The sequence below is a fragment of the Grus americana genome, chromosome 3 (assembly GCF_028858705.1).
Source record: "Grus americana isolate bGruAme1 chromosome 3, bGruAme1.mat, whole genome shotgun sequence".
NCBI lineage: Eukaryota > Metazoa > Chordata > Aves > Gruiformes > Gruidae > Grus > Grus americana.
Genome location: NC_072854.1, coordinates 67,389,071 through 67,411,096, shown reverse-complemented (window position 1 = coordinate 67,411,096; position 22,026 = coordinate 67,389,071). Strand labels below are relative to the sequence as shown.

The 22,026-nt window shown below is 40.1% G+C and overlaps 1 protein-coding gene across 6 annotated transcripts in view; it reads left to right on the top strand.

Annotated features, from left to right (window-relative positions):
• Nucleotides 1–22,026, top strand: part of TULP4 (TUB like protein 4) — a 176,639-nt gene that overhangs the window by 139,875 nt on the left and 14,738 nt on the right. For all 6 annotated transcript variants that reach the window (XM_054819136.1, XM_054819130.1, XM_054819132.1 and 3 more), the window contains 7 exons: nucleotides 2,989–3,155; nucleotides 12,559–12,783; nucleotides 15,058–15,292; nucleotides 15,790–15,934; nucleotides 17,403–17,547; nucleotides 18,787–18,880; nucleotides 20,521–20,664. In XM_054819136.1, coding sequence (XP_054675111.1) covers nucleotides 2,989–3,155; nucleotides 12,559–12,783; nucleotides 15,058–15,292; nucleotides 15,790–15,934; nucleotides 17,403–17,547; nucleotides 18,787–18,880; nucleotides 20,521–20,664 — 1,155 coding nt within the window. The remainder of the gene's footprint in view (nucleotides 1–2,988; nucleotides 3,156–12,558; nucleotides 12,784–15,057; nucleotides 15,293–15,789; nucleotides 15,935–17,402; nucleotides 17,548–18,786; nucleotides 18,881–20,520; nucleotides 20,665–22,026) is intronic.

Sequence of the window (22,026 nt, the reverse complement as noted above, 5' to 3'; positions counted from 1 at the left end):
CCAACACAAGAAGCACGTGGCTGGCAAAATGTAGCATCCTGGGGCAACCCTATGATCCAGAAAACTTCTTCAGCCGAAAGGATGCCTAAAGTCTGGGAAACTGGAACCAGTTTAGAGAAGCTCTTGTGATATCCACCAAGGGTCATGCCCAGCATCTCTACAGAATTATAGTAAATAGGATAGGAAGTAGTCTAGAGTTGTCACCTAGTCTAGCTTTCAGCTGGAAATGGTAGGAGACACAAACTCCATCTTACTCTCTGTCTAGAGTTGCAGGGCTCCATCTTGCTGAGGATGTCTGTCCTATTTCTCTTTCCCCATTGACTTTCACTAATGGAAAAAAGATCCCTTAACTATGTCCCCCTCCTCTAGCAAAATATTAATGTGCAAGCTACAGTAGAAATATTGTTTATGAATTGTAAACTGGATTACATCATTGACATCAGTAGAAGAATGTGCAACATTTTGCTGGATTGGGAGTGTGTATGAGACACAGAGAGAAAAGTGATTGGGATATCGCTGTCTCTTATTTCGAAGCTACATGTTGTACAGTGCAAAGTATTTTGCATATAGCTGCCATATAGATGTAAACATTTTCGTATCAAATTTTTTTTCTAGTGACTGTAATTTTACTGGTTGTTACCACATGCAAGAATGTGCAAAACCACCCGGCTCACGGTCCCCATTCTCTTCAGCCGCTTGGTATTCTGCTGAGAGTGGACGGTCTTCAGTATTGTGTGCAAGTCTTAATTCAAGTGTTTCTGTTTGAAATCTCTAAGTGTTGCTTTGGGGTCTCTGCAGCAGATGCCCTTGTCTATACAGACTGCTGTAGGCTACTCAATGTATTTTTAAAGCAGGCAACTATAAAACTATTACAAGCATTACCGATATTTTTTGCTGTTCTACTAGCTTTGCAGAGCTGTCATTTTACTGGGAGTATTCATATTAAATTGATGCAGAAAAACATTTGCTGTTGGATGAGAATTTGATTACCCAAATACAAGTTGTTCTTTTCATCTAGCTTGAATATTCCTGGAAGTTTTATCTGTTCTAGTGGAGGTCTTGAATTGTGCAGTTGTATCCTTTCTTTTTTTACACTTTTTAACTTTGTGTTTCTCAGTACACTGCTACCTGCAGAACTGCTGAACTGCATCTACTAGTTGTGCTAGTTAGCTACAACTACTACCCACAGAGCTATTAGGCATTTTGAGTGCTATCTATTCAAGTTTTGCTGATATACATGCCTGTAGTGGCTGGCGTAGTTTTGAGGGATGGATGAAACCTCCATCTGATTTCTAATCTCTGTGCTTGCACTGAGACCTAGTTATCAGTTGAGCTGTTATACGTCAAGGTTCGATAGTCGTTCAAAGCCCTGTTGGCAGTGCAACATGCTGTAAGCTGCACTGTCCCGGGGAGATGCCGCAGCTCATGTCCAGCCCTTCACTGCCTTTGCCACAGCCTAATTCTAGGAGTTTTGAGAGAGAGAAAACTGCTGGATGCAGTAATCACTCCTCTTCCTCTTGGTATGGGGATGTACTGAAAGTCTTACCTGAAGACATGCATCCAAAAGAGATTTTTTTCTCACTCTGGTAATTGTGTAGTTAAGCCAGTTACCAAAAATGGAGTTGATCAGCATGCCTCGTTGGTTTCTAACCTGCCTATAATTATACTTTCTGAGAAAGATGAATTAAATCCCACTGTAGATGACTTAAAGAGCTGAGGACTGAGAGAAAAAAAGAGGCATACAATGCCTAGCTGTGGAAAAATTATCTTGAGGAACACGTGTCTTGCCTCTGATATGTACAGAAGCATAATTCCCATGAGAAATATCAGAAAGATGAAATACTACAAAACCATTTTAAATTGCACATAAAAGTCCCTGAAAATGACAAGTTGACAACTTGAAACAATTTTGAGATCCTTCCTGCCAACTCTCATTTCTCTCCTGCTTCTTCATTTGAAGACAGCTTCTCACCCACAAATGTCTTCAAAAGGTTCTTGGCAGATTGAGCATCCCAGAGCACAAAAGTTTTGTCTTGACCTTCACTTTGTCTCAGCACAAAATAGGTGCCTTTCACCTCCGGTTTAAGAGTAAAAAGGTTTAAAGACTAGCTCAGTATTCCTTGCACATGCAAATCTGCCTCTGAAACACAAGCAGAAATGCAAAATACTGTTTTAGTGCTCTTGTTGCAGTATGTCAAAGAGCCGGGAGTATATAAGGGTTTGAAATTACCCTCCTAAAATTAAGCCGTGGGTGTTCCTCATCTTGAGGTGCCTGTAGGAGAAGTAACTGGTTTGTATATTCATATCCACATATATGAGAGACTAAGCAATCCCTGTGTGCTTCTGGCAAATTCCTGCTAGACAGATGAGTAAATTGTCACAAGTAAGGTGTCAAAAGAAAAGCTATGACATGGAGGCCATATATATTTATGGACAAAAATCTGAAAGTGTCTCTAGTTTGATGCTATACTAAACTATAACTCTAGTTTGAGTTATGCTGAAAGTTATATTCAGAGCCAGTGAGAACATGAGGCATTGCTAAATATGCTGCTTTTTTGCACTGTGGGGCCTTTCCAGGCAAATACTCTTTGCTGCTCTCTTAATGAGATTATTTATCTGTGTATTAACTTGATTCCACTTACCCCATAGATATGCGTAGGATCTTCCACATCAGTTTTAGCATCTCTAATAAATTCTTGTCCTTAGGTACTTAGGAGCAACCACTGATTACATTCTAGACTCACCACAGAGAGAGAAAAATGAATGGGTTTTACACATTTTTTGCAATTTACAGAATAGAGTTATTCTCGGAAGTGCATATGCGGCATATTTGCTACTATTTCAATGAATGGATTTGGGTTTCTAGGTACGTAGGTAATTTCTGAGAGCGTGATTTATTTAGCTGTTCACGTCACTTTGCAGCATCTGGAAACGCTGTTCCTGCTGATTCTAGTCAGTGATTATTGCAAACTGTCTTTGTGATTTCAGATGTGGTGGTACAGTGGTGTACCCAAGGAGACCTACTTGCAGTAGCAGGCATGGAGAAGCAAAGCCAGCTAGTTGACCTCGGCAATGGTTCCCTATTGAAAAGCGCGCTCGTCAAGTTCTACAATGTGCGCGGGGAACATATCTACACTCTGGAGACACCTGTGCAGGTAGGAGGTATTTTTTAAGTCAGTTCTTAATGCTTTGCTGACACGTTTTTCCCACATTAGCTCACTGGTATAGACCTGCAGTGTGAAAAGGGTTGCAAAACATCCTGAACACATTCTAAAATACGATATAGATAAAAATGCACTGTAAATAACTATTGTTTGCATTAAGGTAGACATCCAAGAGTGCATCTGATTGTAAGGCCCACTGTGCTAGGTATTGTGCAAATACATAGTGAGAAACAGTCTGTTTCCCAAAACTATTGGGCCATGAATGGACAAGACAGAAAAATGAGATTCTGTTGGTTTATGGATAAGTGACTGAGGAGAAAAAACTAGGGAACTTGCTTGGTGTTGTATCAGAGCCAAGAACTGGATAAAAATATTCCAAGTCCGGTATCATAACCACAAGATTATTCTCTGTTTGTTATTGCTGTAATTTGCTAATGTACAATCAGTGGATCTGATGCAATATTTTACTCTTATGGCATCAGATGGAGAAGGATGAATCAGAAAGTCTTGTTTCTATTCCCACTTTCTGTACAGACTTTCACTGTAACCTTGGTCGTGTTACTTGACAAATAAATGTCAACACATGGTCTGTGCACTGCTTAGGAGCACAACATGTTTCCTTGGTCTTTGATGGTATTTCAGAACCCAGCTGAATGTCACTCTACAGTTTATTTAGTTTTCTGCAGAATAGGGATGATGCTGTTCTGATTTCTGACTGTTACTAGTGAAACTTAATTAATTTGTAATAGCTTTCAAGTCAAAAAGTGAAGGAAAATGCTATAGATATATTTACTTAATTATGTTTAATGACAATACCATTTATTATAATTTCTTTTTCAGTACCCTAATCGGGGATGGATACAAAAGGATGACGTAGTAAACCAGCTGCTAAGCTTTTGTGTTTGCTTATATTTAGCATTAACCTGTGCTTATTAACGTTGGCGCTCTAATTTAGATAGAATTCTTTAGTTTTGTAATGTATGAAATAATACGCTCTAAAGCCAACCTAAATATGTACAGTGACATCTAACACTGATTTAGGTACCTAAAGGACTTACCCGTACACACCACTTTATTGTCTGAAACATAGCCCTTTCCTCTCCGGATCAGTTATGGAGAAAACATACTTATACCAGTGTTGCTTATTCCCAGACCAGGTAAAAAGCAGAGCTCGTTCTGTGACTTCCATACCGGAGCACTGTATGTCCACGTTGGCCGTTGAGCCAGTATAACACTCTGGGCTCAAGCTGTGAAGTCAAGCTGTGGTTTGAGCAGTGGAACTGATGGGGTCAGGTTGCCTTTAGGTGTGCGTGTGTGCCTGCTTATCTGTTACTGCTGTCTCCCTCACTTTGTTCCCAGTCACCTCAGATGCCTTCATTTCCTCTAGCTCTCCTATATCCCATCAACTTCTTTTCATATTTTCAGCTCTTCTCCTTTCTCCTCTTAATCAGCTGGGAGAAAGCACATAGCGAGGCTGTCGCAAGGGCTAATTATTCTGCCATTATACGAGTACTTATAGGGCAACCGACAGGTCATGCAGAACAAGTAACTGTCAAGTTGATGCTGCAGTATTTCTCATAGTGAAAATACTAACATGAGCCTCTCTGCTCTTTCCAGCTGCTAATTTTCACTGAAATTGCAGCATTTTAGTATCACGGAGATTTCTTCCCCTGTTGTCAACTTCAGATGAAAAGCCAGCAGCTTCGGAAGTTGTAAGCCAGGTTGGAAGTGAAGGACGGGGAGGAGGTGGTGTGTGTCGGAAGATGGCAACCACCACTTCATAGCACAATCATGGAGTCTCATTTCCTTGGGAAACCAGGATAAAAATAACTATTCAAACTGATAGATTTGTTTATTTAAAAAAATGTATGTGTAAACCTGCCTAAAATTAGAGTCACCCCTCATCTCTTTATTAGTCAGTGTGTATTCTCTTTATTTAGTACATTTAAATTCAGATTTACTCAGCTGCAGGAGGAAGTGAGGGGTCTTTGAGAAGGACACCTGTATCTGCTCATGTGGACTATGCTTCTATGTATTTGAATGCCGGTCTAGTGGTATTAGCAGCTAAGTAACAGGTATGCTAGAACATTCCTAAGTATTTGGTTTACTAACAAAACCAGATAAAAAACGCTGTGGCAAAAAAAATTGCTAGTAACTTTTGTTATTCTGCGCCTCTGCTCCAAACATGTATATGCAAAGATGACAGAGTGAGTCAGTGGTCCTGGTAATTTGTCTGATGACAAATTCATCAGAGTAAATTAATTAGTTTTTTGTACCATGACAGTCATCCTTGTAATGGGATTTTATAAAATTCATCACTGAAGAAAAGAATTGAAAAAAAAAAATTTCCTCATATCGAACTCTTCTGCTAAAACTGTTTTTTTCTGAAGCAAGCGAAAGTGCGACTGGAAAAGCACGTTAATTCTAAATGAACGTTGTTCTGACTATGAAGGTCAAAAAAGTAAAGCAGCAACAGACATAGAACATAGTGCATTAGAGGTGCAAAACTGAGTTTCCATGTGGTACTCTGTCCCAATTCTTTGATAAAGCAGACATCTGAAAATTTTATCAGTAAAATATACTGAACTGGTTTTGTTTCTGCTGTTTGTCTGCCCTGTCTTTGATAGGATATTCAGGAAATAAGAGATTTTATTGTTTAGAACAAAACTCAGTCTAAAACTGACATAGGATTTATATGCAACTTGGTTGGAATGTTACCTAACATAAAGTCACTGCAAACCCAAAGGTAGAATAGATTTGGGTACTGCAGGTTGCTCATCTGGATGATCTGTTGTCATGGATCCCTTCAAGGCGTTTTAAATGCCACCTTCTCCTCCAGCTTTAATATGGTTTTGGCATCCTCTGTCTCATTTGATTGACTCTCTTACCTTCTTGCCTTCAGTGCAGGATTTTTATTTTTCCTAAACCTTGTTTGCTGACTATAAGATCAGGAAATCACTCTTGTTTAGGAGTATCCAAGTGAACGGAGTAGCTTTGCATGAAAAATAACGTTCGTCAATAGAGTGGTAGAGTTAGCGTAGTGTAACAGTCTCTCTTGTTCCCTGCTCTGGGGCTCCAGCCTGCCACCCTGGCATGCTGCAAGAATATATTTGCAGAATATAGTGGCAAGTGCTGAAAAAGCACCAGTAAGGGTTGGACAAATAGTGAACTTATGCTACACAGAATCAAACTAGTTTGAACCTTGAAAGAATGATGAAAAAATTTCAGAAGAGACTTTAGAAAGTCACACCAGACTTTTATCGTATTGGAAGCAGTACTCTGAAAACTGGGTCCATACTGTGATTCCAAAGAGTCACTACTGGTACTTTATACAAAAAGTATATCTTGGAGGCTGTTCATCAGCTGATAACTATTCAAAAATATACTATCAATTTCTGTAAAACTTGGGTTTTACTACACTTGCCTTTGTGTGCACAAACACCAACGTGATGTACCAAAAACATGCCCAGTTCTTTTAGCTGGCAGTTTTTTCATGGGCATGCTTTTTCAACATTTAAAAATGTAATTACAACAGCAGGCTGCCCTGCTGATCATAATTCTTTTATTAGAAGAATGTTAATTTCTTACATTATTTGTTAAATCCTCACAACCTTTCCATCGCATCAAGCAGAGATAAGAATAATAAACTCATTCAAGACTGTTTTACAGTTTTGCTAAAATTATTTACCGGAAATGCTGCAACCCAGTTCTGTCACTTCAGAATTTCTCATCTGATGTGCAGACAGGTCTTTGTTATATCAACTAACTTGTCACTTCTGAGTGGATACAGCTGCTTCATATCTTCCCATTTGAAGTTTAAACAGAGGAGTCTCCTACAGGATCACTTCAAAATTATCTAACTGCCGACTTTTAACAAACCTGTGAAATGTTTCTGTCTAATGGTTCAAAGTTGTGGCTCATATTTTGGTTCCTTCTTCACTTTTTATACTTTTCTTTTTTATATGTCCCAGAGAGGACCAAGGGAACAAGAACGTGGATTTAGAAACCCTGATGCTGATCTCATCTGTACACCTATAATTCTACAGTAAATTTACATTAGCTTATGGTTTTATACCACTGTGTAACTGATGTGAGAACAGATTAAACCTCAAGTACAATGAAGAAGGAGGGTAAGAGTCAACTGAGCCCCACATGTTCCAGAATTGGTTGTATAGGCAATGAGATTAGATGCAGAAAAACTGTAATTGCAAATCGCATTTTTATCAGTGTAATATTTTTAAAACCTAATTCAAAGTGGTGTACCAAAGGCCAAATCTTTATGGGAGAGGTTTCCAGGAGTCTTTGAGAAGAAGACCCACTTGCTTTAAACCTGCTGCTGTCAGCAGCAGCCTTCACAGCCTTTCATGGGCTGTTTCTCTGCTGGAAATGTCCTGGCATCTGAATGGATAATTTCAGATAATGTGGTCCTGCAGAAGCCTGGTAGTTGTGTAAAAGCTATTTTACTGAAGTCTGAGAAGGAGGGTGCAATTTTAGGTTAAATTCAGATCAGAAGGCTTTGAGAGAAAAGACTGCCTTTTATGTTACCCAGCTGAGCTGACCTTGCTTACTTCGTCTTCATTTATTTCATATAGAACGTTCAGGCTTGTTGCTTCTGAATTAACGTTACCTTTCGTTTATATTGTCTGAAATTAATCCTATTTAGTTGTTATTGGATGACAACAAAGCTTTAAGAAGAGCGTTTTTCCTTACAGAAAGAGAAGCAAGAGCAACAGATCAGAACAAGCTGGTGAAACATTCTTTGGGATATCACTAAGGATCTTGATATTTTCCATAGAGGCTGTAAGGTCGTCTCTCACTGCTGCAGAAATGGCCTATGATCAGGACTGGAATATGGAGACACTTGTCTAAGCAAAGACTCATTCTGCTAAAGTGGAGTCTCACTGTTGTATTGAAATCTTAAAAATAATTACTCTAGAAACAGAGAGGATGTAAGAAACGTCTGCAAATCAAATACAAGTTTGCTACATGAAAAATCATATAAGGCCACAGCAGTGTAATTTCTGACCACTTCATAGACTTTATTGCTTTTATCACCGTCAATTCTTAGTAGTTAATATTATTCCCGCTGTAAATATGGAGAACAGAAGAATGAAGAAGTCACATTACTTTCCAGCAGCCACCCATGAATGCTGTGGCGGTACAGAGATGTGCACACACAATTCACAAAAGCCAGGTGGGCACTGCAGCCGTTGCACCTTCCAGCTTCTCTCTGAGAAAAGCAGAGGGAAAAATGTGTGTCTCCACATCAGCAGTCTAAAGTGAGAGCAAACAGGCAACATACGTCAGAGTTTTACTTACACATACCATTCACTAGATACTATTTTGTAGTTGGATTCTTTCTCCTGAGAAAAAAAATCTCACTTGTTGCTGGGCTTTCTGCCCTGGAATACCATTTTTATTTCATTACCAATGGGGCTCCCAGTGCCAGCAGACAAGGGATTAGTGGAAGCAGCCGGCAGGCCCCAGGGCTCAGGATTTCTGAGCTCAAGACAGGCAGCAAGAATCAGCTTGAACAGTGTTTTCATTGACCGAGCTGCGTACAAGTGATGAGAGGTATATAAATTATGTTGTGTCCAGTAAGAGAGACAGTTGAGTAACTTAGAAGAAGCAACCACAGAGCTTGAGCAGGAGTATCCATTCCCACGTGCTTTTCTATGGGGAGCTGACATCCCAGCTCGGGGTACAGATTTGAGTAGGTGTAGCTGACTTGCAAGCCTACTCTGAAAAAAGTGGCAGAAGAGCTCCTTGTGGGCCACTTTTTGAGATGTGTTTTCAGTCAATATTTCTCCTGATCAAACATCTCATTTTTTTGTCCTTTAGCCGAATATTTCTAATTTGTAATTGTCGTAGAGCTGAATCCTACCCATGTGTAGAAGTTCAAGGGGGTTTCCACGATTTTTTTTTTCCCCTACATGTTTGTATTTATACCCTGGAATTCGTTCAGGTATTTACAGTTTGTGCTGATGGGATTTTCATATGCAAAGTGAGATTAGAAATTCCCATTAGACGTTACACTTGTAGCTGCATTTACATGTTCCTAGCAGAAAAAAAAATATATGTGCAGACAGCGAAAATAAAATTCTTCTGTGCTGTAATTTGCTTGTTCATTTTCTAACAAGTGCAATATGGGTATCAACAACTTTTTTCCTTCTTTTTTTTACTTAAACAATGCAAATAAGTGGATGCTTTATGAGGAGCAATACTTTCGCATTGGATGTTGAAGTTCAATTGTTTTTTCTGAGCAGAGGTTGGAAGGAAAGCTGTAGCCATCTCTGACTTGCTGCAGTAATTGATTCATATCCCTTGTCCATCAAGGGAAAGAGTGGGAAGTGTAGTTACTGAAAAATATTATTGGAGCAGTACATTTAAAGGTCAGGTCAGAGCTGGCATTTGGGTGATCTTTTATTTCTCGAAACTTGTAATGGCAGACTAATTTTCCCTGAACTTCATCTTAAATCTTAGCCCTTCACCATAAATGAAGTGTTGCTGGATATTAGGGTTGAGGAGTAGTGAGGGACTGACCATTCCATAGACAAGGTGTGTCTGGTGAATCAGTAAGCAAAGGCAAACTGGTGTGCTAGAAGTGCTCTTCCATGAGATTGAAAATATTTAGGCTAAAACATGTGAGGTGTGTGGGGAGACTAAATGTGCCGCTGTAGGAGTAGAAATGTCGTGATTTACAAACAGTACCACACTTGTAGGTATTGTGTGTGTGCGCCTGTGTATTTAAACATGCACCCACTCACATATTGTTAACATAAAAATACATAAACAGAAGATAAGGGAATCAGACATTCAGAAGTTTAGAAGATGGCTGAACTATGGTTGCCTGCTGGGAAACTGTGGTGAAATCATGCAGTGAGGCAATGCCTTTTGACTTCTGACTTTCTGCTCTTCCCCAGCTCCACAGTGCTGTGTTGCCAGAGGTCCCACCCAGCATTTCAAAGCTTCTGGAAAACCTGTTCCTTGGGAATATGTTTAAGATTGCAAAGGTTCTTGCACTGGTGCTATCTGCATCTCAGCTGTTCTCTGCAGGCAGCAGTAACCTGAGGAGAGCAGTGGTTTCATTTGACTCTGTTTGGATGAACAGGGTGTGATATATTGGGTTATAATTGCTGCAGTACTAGACTTTGTGGTAGGGCTGTCTGGGTGTGCTGTGTTGGATTATGATAGATGGGATATTAGACTTCTCTTCTGGCATTAAACTCTATCCAATAAATAAACATTTGTGTCTAAGTCACATACTTGTTTGTTACTTCACTGTATTTATAGGTAAGCTTCAGCTGATGCAAGGTGAACAGAAGGTTGTGGTTTGGATCCCACGGTAACACTCAGGTAGATAGTTCTGCCCATGCTGGCTTTCAGCCCTTGGGGAAATCAGGACGGCTTCTACTGGTGCCTTTCATCAGGTAGATGTGGCAGGTACCTAACTTGTGTCAGTGCCTTTTCAATCGCATTTAGTTTGCAAGCAGCTTGAACTGCCTCCTTACTGCTGAGCCACACTCTCCAATCACGAAAATACCAATCAGTAAGGGATACTTGATGTGATCTCTCATCAAATTTAAAGCGCTGTCCCACAGATTACGGTTATGAAAAGCCATGTAATAATTATTGATGGTACACAAAGGATTTCTCAATTCTTTTGAAGTTCTCCACTACAAAATGCCTTTAGCAATTACTGTGAAAATCACAAGGTCACATGTTGCTGCTTTCTGTTTGCATATCAGTCAGCCTGAAGGTTTGTGCCTCCATGGAAGTGTGTGTGTATGTGTGGTGTTGCCTAGATGTAATGAAAATGAAGCCTCTTCATCCCTCCCACTTTAAAACCAATATTTTCTTTGAAATTTAAATCTAGGATAAGATGTCGTAGCAGGGATGATCTTTTCTCAGAAAAAGCTGTTTCATCCAACCCTTTATCTTGATGATAGACATTGATACAGTGCTGTGCAGCTGCATTTTGCTTTATAACATTCACATAAAAACATCTTGTCCCAGCTTCTCACCTTTAAGCATATTGAATTTGTAACTGAAGGGAAAGCTTTTTTCCCCAGGCTAGATTAGTAACTTCTGGGCTGACTGAACCCAGGTGTCTGGGTACCATATTACTAGAGAGGACTGGATAAAAGTTACTACTGATGGTGCCTTGATTCTTATCTTCTGTATAGTTAATTCTTGTTTGCTGCATCTTGTGAAGAGCAAAGATATTCCAAAGAGACCCTGACCTTTCAGTAAATACAGTTCAATTTAGATGAAAAACATGTTCACTTAAACTTTGGAGTGTCACAGATTATGAAAAGAAGGGAGCCCTTCACAGGAAGGAGTAAACCTTTTGCAGTTCACTGATTGCAGCCTGCTGCACAGTATTCTTCATGGAGCGATAGTTTTTTCCTTCCTCCGTGTTGTTTATTTGTACTGACATAGCAGCTATGGGATTGAAATTCCATACAGTATGTGTACATGTGCAAATTCAGATGTTTTATAACAGATAAAGCAAGAGATGACAGGTGGATGCAGCTCACGCTCATGAAGAGCAAAAGTAATAGTGATAGGGCTATAAGAGGTCACAACTGACTGGTGCTTTACATGAAAAAGATGGAGTTTAGGAAGAAAGTTGAGAGAGCTCCTTGCAAGCACAACTCAGTATTCTGACATGAACTCTTAATGTTCATGCAGCAGGGAATAATGTCCAAAGCAGCGTTTGAGTAGTTTATTGTTATTCTGCTCTGCGTTCTGACACTTAGTACCAGTCGCCCCTGACTCTTTCTGGTTTTACTGTCGTGATTTTAGACATTTCTGAGTGTAGACAAGCAGAAGACAAAAGGCCATTCTCCATTTTGTTCCTGGTACTCTTTCACAGTTCACTTCCTCTGGGAATCAGCCAAAAGAGACACTGCAGCAGAAGACTCAGTGCAAGACCAGAAACCCAACTGGATTTTGTCCACTAGTTTACTAAGTGTCTCTGGGCATATAACGTAACTTTTCAGTTGTAAAATGTGAGCTGTTACCAGTGGATGAGAATTGATTAGATGACTGAAGAAATCATCTGGTTAGGGCATCAGAAGATCCTGCTTTTTAACACTGTGTGACTGTGTCGCTTATCCTATCTAGGTAACGAATTTGGTAGACAATTCCTTGTGTGAAGAGCTTTAAGCCTTGTGAGCAAAAAGCACTGTATAGACATCAACCACTGTTACCTGTATTTTCAGATATTTACATTCTCCTGCTTTTTTGTGGCAAATAGTGTGCACTTTTAAGTTTCAGGAAGGCTTAGGGTAACATGATCAGTGCTGAATTCATGTGATCACTTGCTGTGCAACTATCTTGGAGAAAGTATATGCTCTGTTAAAGTTATATCCTTTTCCTCTCCATGCAGCGTCCCATCATCTCTATCTGTTGGGGTCACAGGGATTCGCGCCTTCTGATGGCTTCCGGACCTGCATTATACGTTGTCAGAGTTGAGCACAGGGTCTCCAGTCTGCAGCTGCTGTGCCAGCAGACCATCGCTAGCTGTCTGCGGGATGACAAGGATATCAGCAAACTGACCCTGCCCCCTCGGCTCTGCTCGTACCTCACCACTGCCTTTATACCAACAATCAAGGTAAAATGAAAGAAATGTGGGTGTGTGTGAGGAAGAGGAAAGGGTTGCTCGATTTCCACAGCCCCCCATGGTGCTCCTCAGTGACAATGGATAAATGTTAAGATGTTATGTTTATCATAATTATCATTTTAAAAGCTTGATTAAGGGTCATTCCTGTCCTCTTAAAGAGCCCACTGATCCATTTGGTGCCTATTCAAATGCGAAAAGAAGGCTTGCACATGCTGATCTGCCTTATTCCATGGGGATGGCCTTTCCAAGGACATCCTAAAGGTAAAATATTCTGGTGATGGACAAAGACTTCTGAAGAAGCTCACGCTGATGGTAATACTGTGTCACAGTTATAGGAGAGATTCACAGTGGTAAAAGTATTGCCTCCCTTCTTGTTACATGAGTCCTTATACTGCCAGGAAAGTTATACTGAAGACCTGTGGCTGCCCAGGTTTTTCTACTGACAGTGAGTTCTGCTAACCTTACTGCTCCAACAGTGCTATGGAAAAACGAACCAGATATTATGCTTTTTCCTGTACCACTAGCAGAGCCATCTGCTCAAACCCTTTGTTTCATGGTTTTGCCCTCAGTCACATCTCAGGATTTCCGAACTCTTTATCACAGCCTATAAACTAGAGCATTAACTGGTAAATGCCGTACATTCAAACATATATTTTTGTGTTACATATTTTGTGTGTGTGTGTTACAGCATTCTCTCAAGACAGTTTAGGTCCTTGTTAAAACAATGCAGAGCTAGAATAACCAATTTGAAATCAGTGGAGTTGGCCCAGCTTCAGTGAGAACAAATTATGCCTATAAAATAATGCTTCAGCACAGTTCCATTTGGGTACTGCTAATCAGGGCAATTTGTGCGACTGTGCAACATTTTACTTGCTGGAGAAGAATAAATGCCTTGCTGTAACCATAACTCCTCGATCTCCAATGCAGAGATGCATTGGAGATGCAGAGCATCCAACAGACCAGTCGTTCTCAGTTCTTTCTAGCATGCGTACTTCTCCCCGAGATGCTTTCCATGTTGTCCCAGAGCCACCCCTGCAGCTCTCTAGAGCATCAGTGATGCTTGGCTGTTAGGGAAGAGATGGGAGGGGAGGGAATGGGATGAAGGCAGCAGCTGGTTGTAGGAAAACTGGGAGCCATGACGGGGATCAGAGGGGCAGAGACAGTACAGGAGGATGTCATTGCCAACAATCCTCTCAGCTCCTTGAGGGGATGCCGGGATGGGGAGCAGTTGCGGGGCTGCCTAGCTGAGCGGCCGAAGCAGGGTTCCCAGAAGCCACGTGCCCCTGCTGTTTCTGCAGTCTGGAGTTCTGGTGTTTCTGGAGCCGCCTCAGCACTGCTGTATACTTTACCCTGGCTCTCCCCCAGCCACCTACTCCCGCCTGTGTTGTCAGCCATGCCTCCAGTGCCTGGCAAGGCACCCTCTTCCCTGCATACATTCCTCTTCCCCCTCCAGCTTGAGGACTACATTATAGATCACTCAGCCCATATCCATCTTGCCAGGTTAAGGAGTCTCCTTTTTCCCCGTATTTTTTTCCTTGTACTTTCATTTTGAAAGAAACTGTGTTGACTTATACCCATTAGTAGTATTTGTGTCATACAGGCTATATTGTCCTAGACAAAAGCAGTCCAACTGTTTTAGGACTGAGCTTTTCATGGGCTAATACAATGTGCTGGCAAGCAGGGCAAAGTAACCTACCCTGAGCTTTGTACTCATATTTCTACGCATTGCACGTAAATAGGCCCTCAGCAAAGATGGGTCGTGTGCTTGGAAGTGATATAAGAAGTACAAGCTTCTTCCAGAGCTGACAGCACTGTAGCATAGTGGCATAGCATGTACCAATACTAACCAGGAATGGGAACCTGAGTGGCCAAGTTCACGTGGAGGGCCAGCAAGAGACAAGATACTCTAAGATTTAGACTTGACCACGTTACCTAAGTTAAAAGAGAAGGTTTTGATAGAACTGGGACTTGAATACAGGTTTGTTGTCTAATTCAGTGCTCTGTTCACAGGTCCAACCTTCTTCTTTGGTGTAACTAGTTTTAGTTTTCTGTTTACAGCTGCTTTTGACCTAAATAAATAACACACAGCCACTCTGTCTTGCATGTGGGTCCTGCATAACTTACACAGTCGCCTGTACTAATCTTGACCTGCCATGTTAGAGTTGGGTTCAAATTCAGTTAGTTGTGTTGGGATTAAGTCACCACAGAAAAAAAAATCCAATAACCTATAGGAAACTTTCTCTTTCCTTCCTTCATTTAATTAAGCCTCCTATCCCAGACCCAAACAATATGAGAGATTTTGTCAGCTACCCAACAGCTGGTAATGAACGGCTTCACTGCACAATGAAGCGAACAGAAGACGACCCAGAGGTTGGTGGTCCATGTTACACTCTGTACCTGGAATACCTTGGGGGACTGGTGCCTATCCTGAAAGGACGTCGTATCAGCAAGTTGCGGCCAGAGTTTGTCATCATGGATCCTAAAACAGATGGAAAAGCAGGTAGAATTGAATTGTTGCTCTGTATAAAAAACGATTTAGAAAGATTTTAGATATTATATCCTGAAGAGTTAAACAAAATCTATATATGCAACATGGAAGTTGGCATCTGCTTTTTTTTTCTGATGTGAAAAAAATCTTTAGTCTGACCTAGGCTCAAGCTTCTGAAATTATACTATGCTGTCTTCTGTTTTACAAAAGGGAACTTCTTGTATTTTGAATAGGGGGGAATAGATTGCTAATTAGCAGGAAATACTCTTTAGTCTCAATTTTGAAGTCAGTTGAATGCTACTCACCCCTCTGAATCATGTTCACTTGAGTTTGAACCATTGGAAATTTGGAGTTTATACTAGGCAAGGTGAAGAATAGTTAATAATCTCGGCATAGTTTTATCTCCACTGCTGCCTGTGGATGGGATTTATGCTGCTGATGACTGATAGTTGTAATTTATATCAGTTTTCTGAAGCAGTACTTACATTTTGTGGGGCCTGTCTTGATAGATGAAATCTATGGAAACAGCTTGATTTCCACTGTGATTGACAGCTGCAACTGCTCGGACTCCAGTGATATCGAACTGAGTGATGACTGGGCAGCAAAGAAATCTCCCAAAATCAGTCGAGCTAGCAAATCACCCAAACTCCCCAGGTAATCATTTCTTGGATGTTTCTTCTTCTTCTTCCCCAGGTTTTCTTCTTTTTTCTTGTCTTTTTTTTTTAAACACTGTCTTGACACCTCATAAAACTAAAAACAAACTCCTTTGGGCAGATAGGATTCTTCTGGAGGAGTGGGGTCCTCTGCAGTGTGCCATTCTGGAGTGATCTGAGACATTGGTGTTGAGGTGGACTTTGGGGAAGGTTCTGGGGCGAAAGGTGCTGGGAAACAATACAGCACCGCTTCTCCCTGAGCAGTCTCAAAGAATGATTTTATAAACTCTCCCGCCACTGCCTCTGCCACATATAAACTCTTGCCACTGTGGAATATATTTTGTCCTTCAGACGATCTGTGTTTTTACCTCCTCTGTGCTTAGGGTCCCTGGTCTAGTTAAAGCCGTTATTTCCTCAAGGGTATTTTCAAATTCATAAGTCCATGCATAGGTGGCACTGCTGCTGTGGTGACTTTGCAAGGGAGCCTCAGCAAACAGATCCTCCTAAACACTGGGTTGACGAGCTTCTGTAACGATATGCAAAATACCCTTCTGAGGTATTCGTCTGGTTGCTTTCCTGCCAGGTCTTCATTATATTCATTATGTAGGTAGACAGAACCCTCCACCTGCACAGAGCCTCACTGATGTCTGTGATGCTTCTCATAGGCACTAACATTTGTCTGCCAGCTTCATGTTACAGAATTGATGCCCCGATGCCTTCTAGCTACAGCTGACACTTTTCCAAAGAGCTTATATTATGAGCTTGTCCTAGTATGAGGCAAAGCAAACACATGCCTTTATATGTAAACATAATGTGTGAAATACTGAAGGTTTAGTTTAGTAGTACTTGACAGAAGAACCATCAGTTCCTGAGCCTAAAACCGAAATGGCTCAGGAAGAACAACTGTCTTGCGTCCTTTCTTTTCTAAGAGTGTACTTTTGAAATTTAACTTTTGTTCGTTACTTTTTCTACCAAGTGAGCTTTTTCAGGTGCTTGATGTCTTATTCCTGACCCTCTTTGTATAGTAGGAGGTAGGAATAACTTTTGTCTTAGTGTAAGAGCACTGATGAAGTTTGTGGAGCCTTGGTTTGCTGTACTGATGTGGAGATCTGCCAGCTGTGGTGTCCTGTTTCCATTTCTTGAGGCTTTGCTCAGAGTCTTCATAGGCGAAATAGCTCGGCCCTACAGCTTTTTATGGATTAGCGGAGGATATATTGTATCTGGCAGAACTGCTGTAAGCTTTGTTAAATGAATCAGAAAGCATCCAGTCTGAGTTACTGCGAGCGTGTCAGGCCTTATATATCTTTAAATTTGACCCATAACTTTCCATTCTGTAGACTCTACAGTCTTCATTAGTCACTTAGAGGATACCATACCAGTTGTCTTCATTACATCTTTACATTCAAAGATGTGAATTTTGTGCATTTTTGCATGCCTGTTGATGAATCTAATTATTGCTTTATATGCAGAATCAATATAGAAGCTCGCAAATCTCCAAAGATGTCACGAGCTGCACAGGAGATCTCAAGATCGCCAAGGTTACCAATAAGGAAACCTTCTATTGGTTCGCCAAGCCTAACCCGAAGAGAGTTTCCTTTAGAAGATATTACTCAGGTATTGTGCACATTGATACCAGACCTAAGTCCAGGTGCACCTCCTTCCAGAGGCAACAAGTTGTGATATAGATCCAATGATTATCCATAAAAAAATTTCATTTAATTACAGTAACGACATGAAACAAGTAAAGAATTGCATCTTCCAGGTTCGAAAGTGTCAATGGAATATTAGGTGTCGTTTGATAAATCCTGGCACCACTAACTTCTGTCAATACGAATCCATGTGAGAGGCTTTATTCTAGGTGATGTTATTGGCTGTTTGAAAGTGTACATGAAAATGCTTCAGCAGTTTCTCAGAGCTGTCTTAATGCCACCATAGTTCTCTGCTTTGCTAGGAATTGCAGAGATAAGGGAATGCTTGCTTCGGAGGGCCACATGTTCTCTGTTTCATAATTAACATGGAACAGCCTTAATTAGAAGGAAGGCAAGGAATTAGCACTTTGTGCTCTTTGTGGTGTTCATGGCCTGGGGGTAAATGAAACTTACAGAGCTGGAGAACTGTCTGGGTTACATATTTTATTAATACCAGCCAGCGTTCTTTTAATTTTGTTTTGTTTCTATTCAGTTGTTTCATTCTGCTCTGTCATTGTACTTCTTCCTTTATAGTGAAACATTCTAGATGAGTTACACAGCAGCGGTAGATAGTACCAAAAGTCCTTTGAATAGGGCAGAAGACCAGAGGCTTAGATCCTGCTACCGAGATTGACAGCATAACACTTGGCCTTTGAGAAAATCGCTTGGTCTTTCAAACCCATAATTTGATCACCATGGAAGCGGTGGTTTGGAGCTGCTTTGGAAGCTCCAGGAAAAATATGCTTGTCATTATGAGTAATTATTTCTGTCTTATTTATTGTTCTATGAAGTGATTCGTAACCAAAGGGCAACGTGTACTACTTTCTGAAATACAGAGTAGCCATGCTTTTGTTGTGCAGGAGAAGCAAGCATCTGAAAACAGACCCAATTCCCACTATGCAGCCATCATGTTGTTCAGTTCTTCAGCAGCTTTAATCACCTGCTGGATACATCATTTCTGATGGTGTTCAGATATCAAAATGAGACTTCTTAATGGCTGGGTATAACACTTGCTACATAGGCACATTAGGCTGTTTCAATAACATAAAAACAAGAGAAGCTGAAATTGTATTATCACTTGCAATAGCTTGATGGCTCTGCAGTTTTTTATTAGAGCTTCAAACAGATTTTATTAGGTGAAAATTATCTTGTTTTTGCTTTGCAGCACAACTACCTTGCTCAGGTCACATCTAATATCTGGGGAACCAAATTTAAAATTGTGGGTTTGGCTGCTTTCCTACCAACTAACCTTGGTGCAGGTAAAAGTAAACTCTATTGATTTTTTTGTATGTCAAACTATTTCTAACAAACAACAAACTTATGTGATGTGATTCTTTTTAAGTGATCAAAAGTCTTTTTCGACAAAACACTTATTTTCTGTGGACAGTAGGAATTAGATTTTACAGAATTCACTGTAACTAAAAGATACTAAAATCTATAAATACAATAATGAGAAGATGAATAAAATGTCAAAAGTCTCAGCTGTAGTAAAAAGATGGTCAAGCCCAGACCTTTATTTTTCACAGTTTATTTGAACAAAACCCAAATGAATAAAGAAAATTTTTGCAAGAAGACTATAAAAATCACAGGGTTTAAGTTAATGTAATAGAAATATTTTTAAGACTTAGATTTTTATAGTCCTTTAGCCACTAATTATACCAAAATAATGCTAAAAAAGTTCTTACAGCATCATGCTCAAGATTCTTCGAGTCAGTGCATAGCTCTCTTGCTGGAGCATCAGTAAATTGGTAGCCTTCATTAAAAGTAGCAGTTGTCTTGTCTCCTGACCTTTTTCTGGGTAGGTCAATTCTCCCTGTATATTCCTGTTGAAAGGACGAAGGCTAAGTAAAGAACAGGGCACCACCTAGCAGAACTGAGCCCTGAATTGAAATATTAACGCAAAGTATAAGAGGTTTTTTACGAGCTCTTTGGAAAACTTTTTTTTTTCCTGTGTTGCATTAGATAGTTAGGTAAGGACTACATAATGATGCCCTGGATGCACAATTAGTTAAATAGATCTCTTTTGTGGCTATATTGATCAGTCTAAGATAAGAAAGGGAGTCCCAGCTACTGGAGAGAGGACTTGCTCTGGCCCAGCCTCCAGGCAAAGGTTGTCCTCTCAGTATGTTGTCACCCTGGGGACAACCAGCGCTACTACTACAGGGCAATGGTGCCTTCAACTAATAAAGTGTTATGGAAACCCTCAGGTTTGTTCCAGCCACTTTTTTTTTTCCAAGTAATTTATGACTTTCTGACATCTGCATTTGCAGTGATTGTCAAAAAATAGTGTAAGAATGACCCTGCTGGGTCAGACCAGAGGTCATTCTAATCTTCTCATTGTCAGTGACAGGTATGTAGAGAAGGATATAACTGTAGAGTAAGTATGTAGAGATACTTCCTTCAGGTGTTCTCCCAGTCTCCAATGGTTTGAGTCCCAGGGACTTCCTGAGCCCAGAGGGGTTTCTTTGTATGTAGTAACCCTCAACAGATTTCCTTCCTGAGAGCTTTCCACTTTTCCCCTAAATTCATGTAAGTCAGTAGCATCCTGTGGTGAAGAGTTCCAGAAGTAGAATGGAAAAATTATTTTCCTTCCATAAAAATAGATGTGAATACAAGATGAACTAATTAATTATTTCTACAGATTATTTAACTACAGAGATGCTGCTTCTATTTAAAGAGAAATAGCTGAAAGTAACAATCTCTTTTATCCTGTTTATGCAAAGTGTTACATAGTGATTTGGCTAAGAATGGCCCATATATGCATTTGTTCATTAATACATTAAAGAAAAACAGTCATAGCCCTTCTGTCTGCTTTGAATTGATTCTTTCTTAGCTTTAGATGCTCTTTGTGTAACAGATTTTATTTATTTATTTATTTATTTTTATACTCTTTCTCCAGTAATATATAAAACCAGTTTGCTACATCTTCAGCCCAGGCAGATGACAATATATCTCCCAGAAGTGCGAAAGATTTCAATGGACTACATTAACCTGCCTGTCTTTAATCCAAATGTTTTCAGTGAAGACGAAGATGATTTACCAGGTAAGGAGGAGCTGGAGGTCTGCCATGTTATGGGTTAAGCTAGCTGGAGGACAGATCACTTGTGTCACTAACCCCCTCTGGTGAACACAAATCAGAATCCCTTAGTCTGATGGGGTCCTGTAGAACTGAATTAGAATAAGGCTAATATGTATAGTGGACATTGTTTTCTAAAATATGTGGAAAATAATCCACATAGAGCTGCTAAGTTTCAAGTTCATTGGAAAATTAATCATCTTCTATTTAGTTCGCTAAGAATTCTCTGTAGGCCGAAGCCTTGCATTCTGTATCTTTGTAGGACAGAATTGTAACGTGTTGGAAGCAAGCCCAAATGGGTCATTCTTGTGACCTGATGGCAGCAAAGCACAGTTTGCTGTTAGGAGCTTGGGCTGGAGGGCAGGTTCCCGTAAAACTCAGTCACCCTTTGAGAAGTGTTAAATGTCCATTTGGATTTTTATCAATATCAAGTCTCACAGAGAGGCTAAAAGAGTAAAGTAGTCTATAAACAAGGAGGATCAGGAGGAATTTCTCATTTCACTGAGATGTAAGGCAGCAACAGATTCAAGCAGTGCAGGGAAGTCTTGGGTGCAGGTGATGTGACTGTGGCAGGTAAGAGGACTGGAAGTACTCAGGACCTCCTCCAATCAAAAAAAAAAATCATCATGCCAATAAAATTATCAAATAATAGACAAGAAGATAAATTAATACATTTTCAGAATTTTCACATCAGTGAGGGATTCCTTTTGCCAGGTCATGGTTTTTTGGAACTACAGGTGTGACCATCTTGCCAGTACCCTTTTAAGAGGAAGGAGTGTGAGTGCTGCAAAGCAATTAAAGACTTGTGCTAGAGTCTATTGAAATAAATGGAAATACTCCCATTATTTCAGACCAAGATTTTGACTGCTGAAAGCACCAAAGCTTGTGTCTGACCCAAGCATCGGAGTAGTCCTCTGGACTTCTAAAGAAATACCTGTGTGCTTAAAATGAAGCCCATTCTTTCGTGATTTGGGGCTTGGCTTGCCTAATTTATGTCTACATAATATTCAGCTGTAGGATCTGAAGAAAATAATAGACACATTGATGATTGTATACATATGTATAGGAAGCACTCAGCATTTTCTGTTATGAAACATGGTCCAAGCTGACAGAAAGTAATACAAAAATAAAATAGGAAAAAAAAGTTAATATAAAGTTTTCACATCCCTTCCTGAAAATTGTATTAGATCTGCAATACCAATTCCTTTTATATTATTAAAAGAGCTGAAATGGTACTCAGAATTGCAAGGTTGGTGAACACCACATAAATATAGGGAAAACTCTCTACATATTGTTAGAGAGGTCTGTTACAGCTCTTTGAGAGAGCTA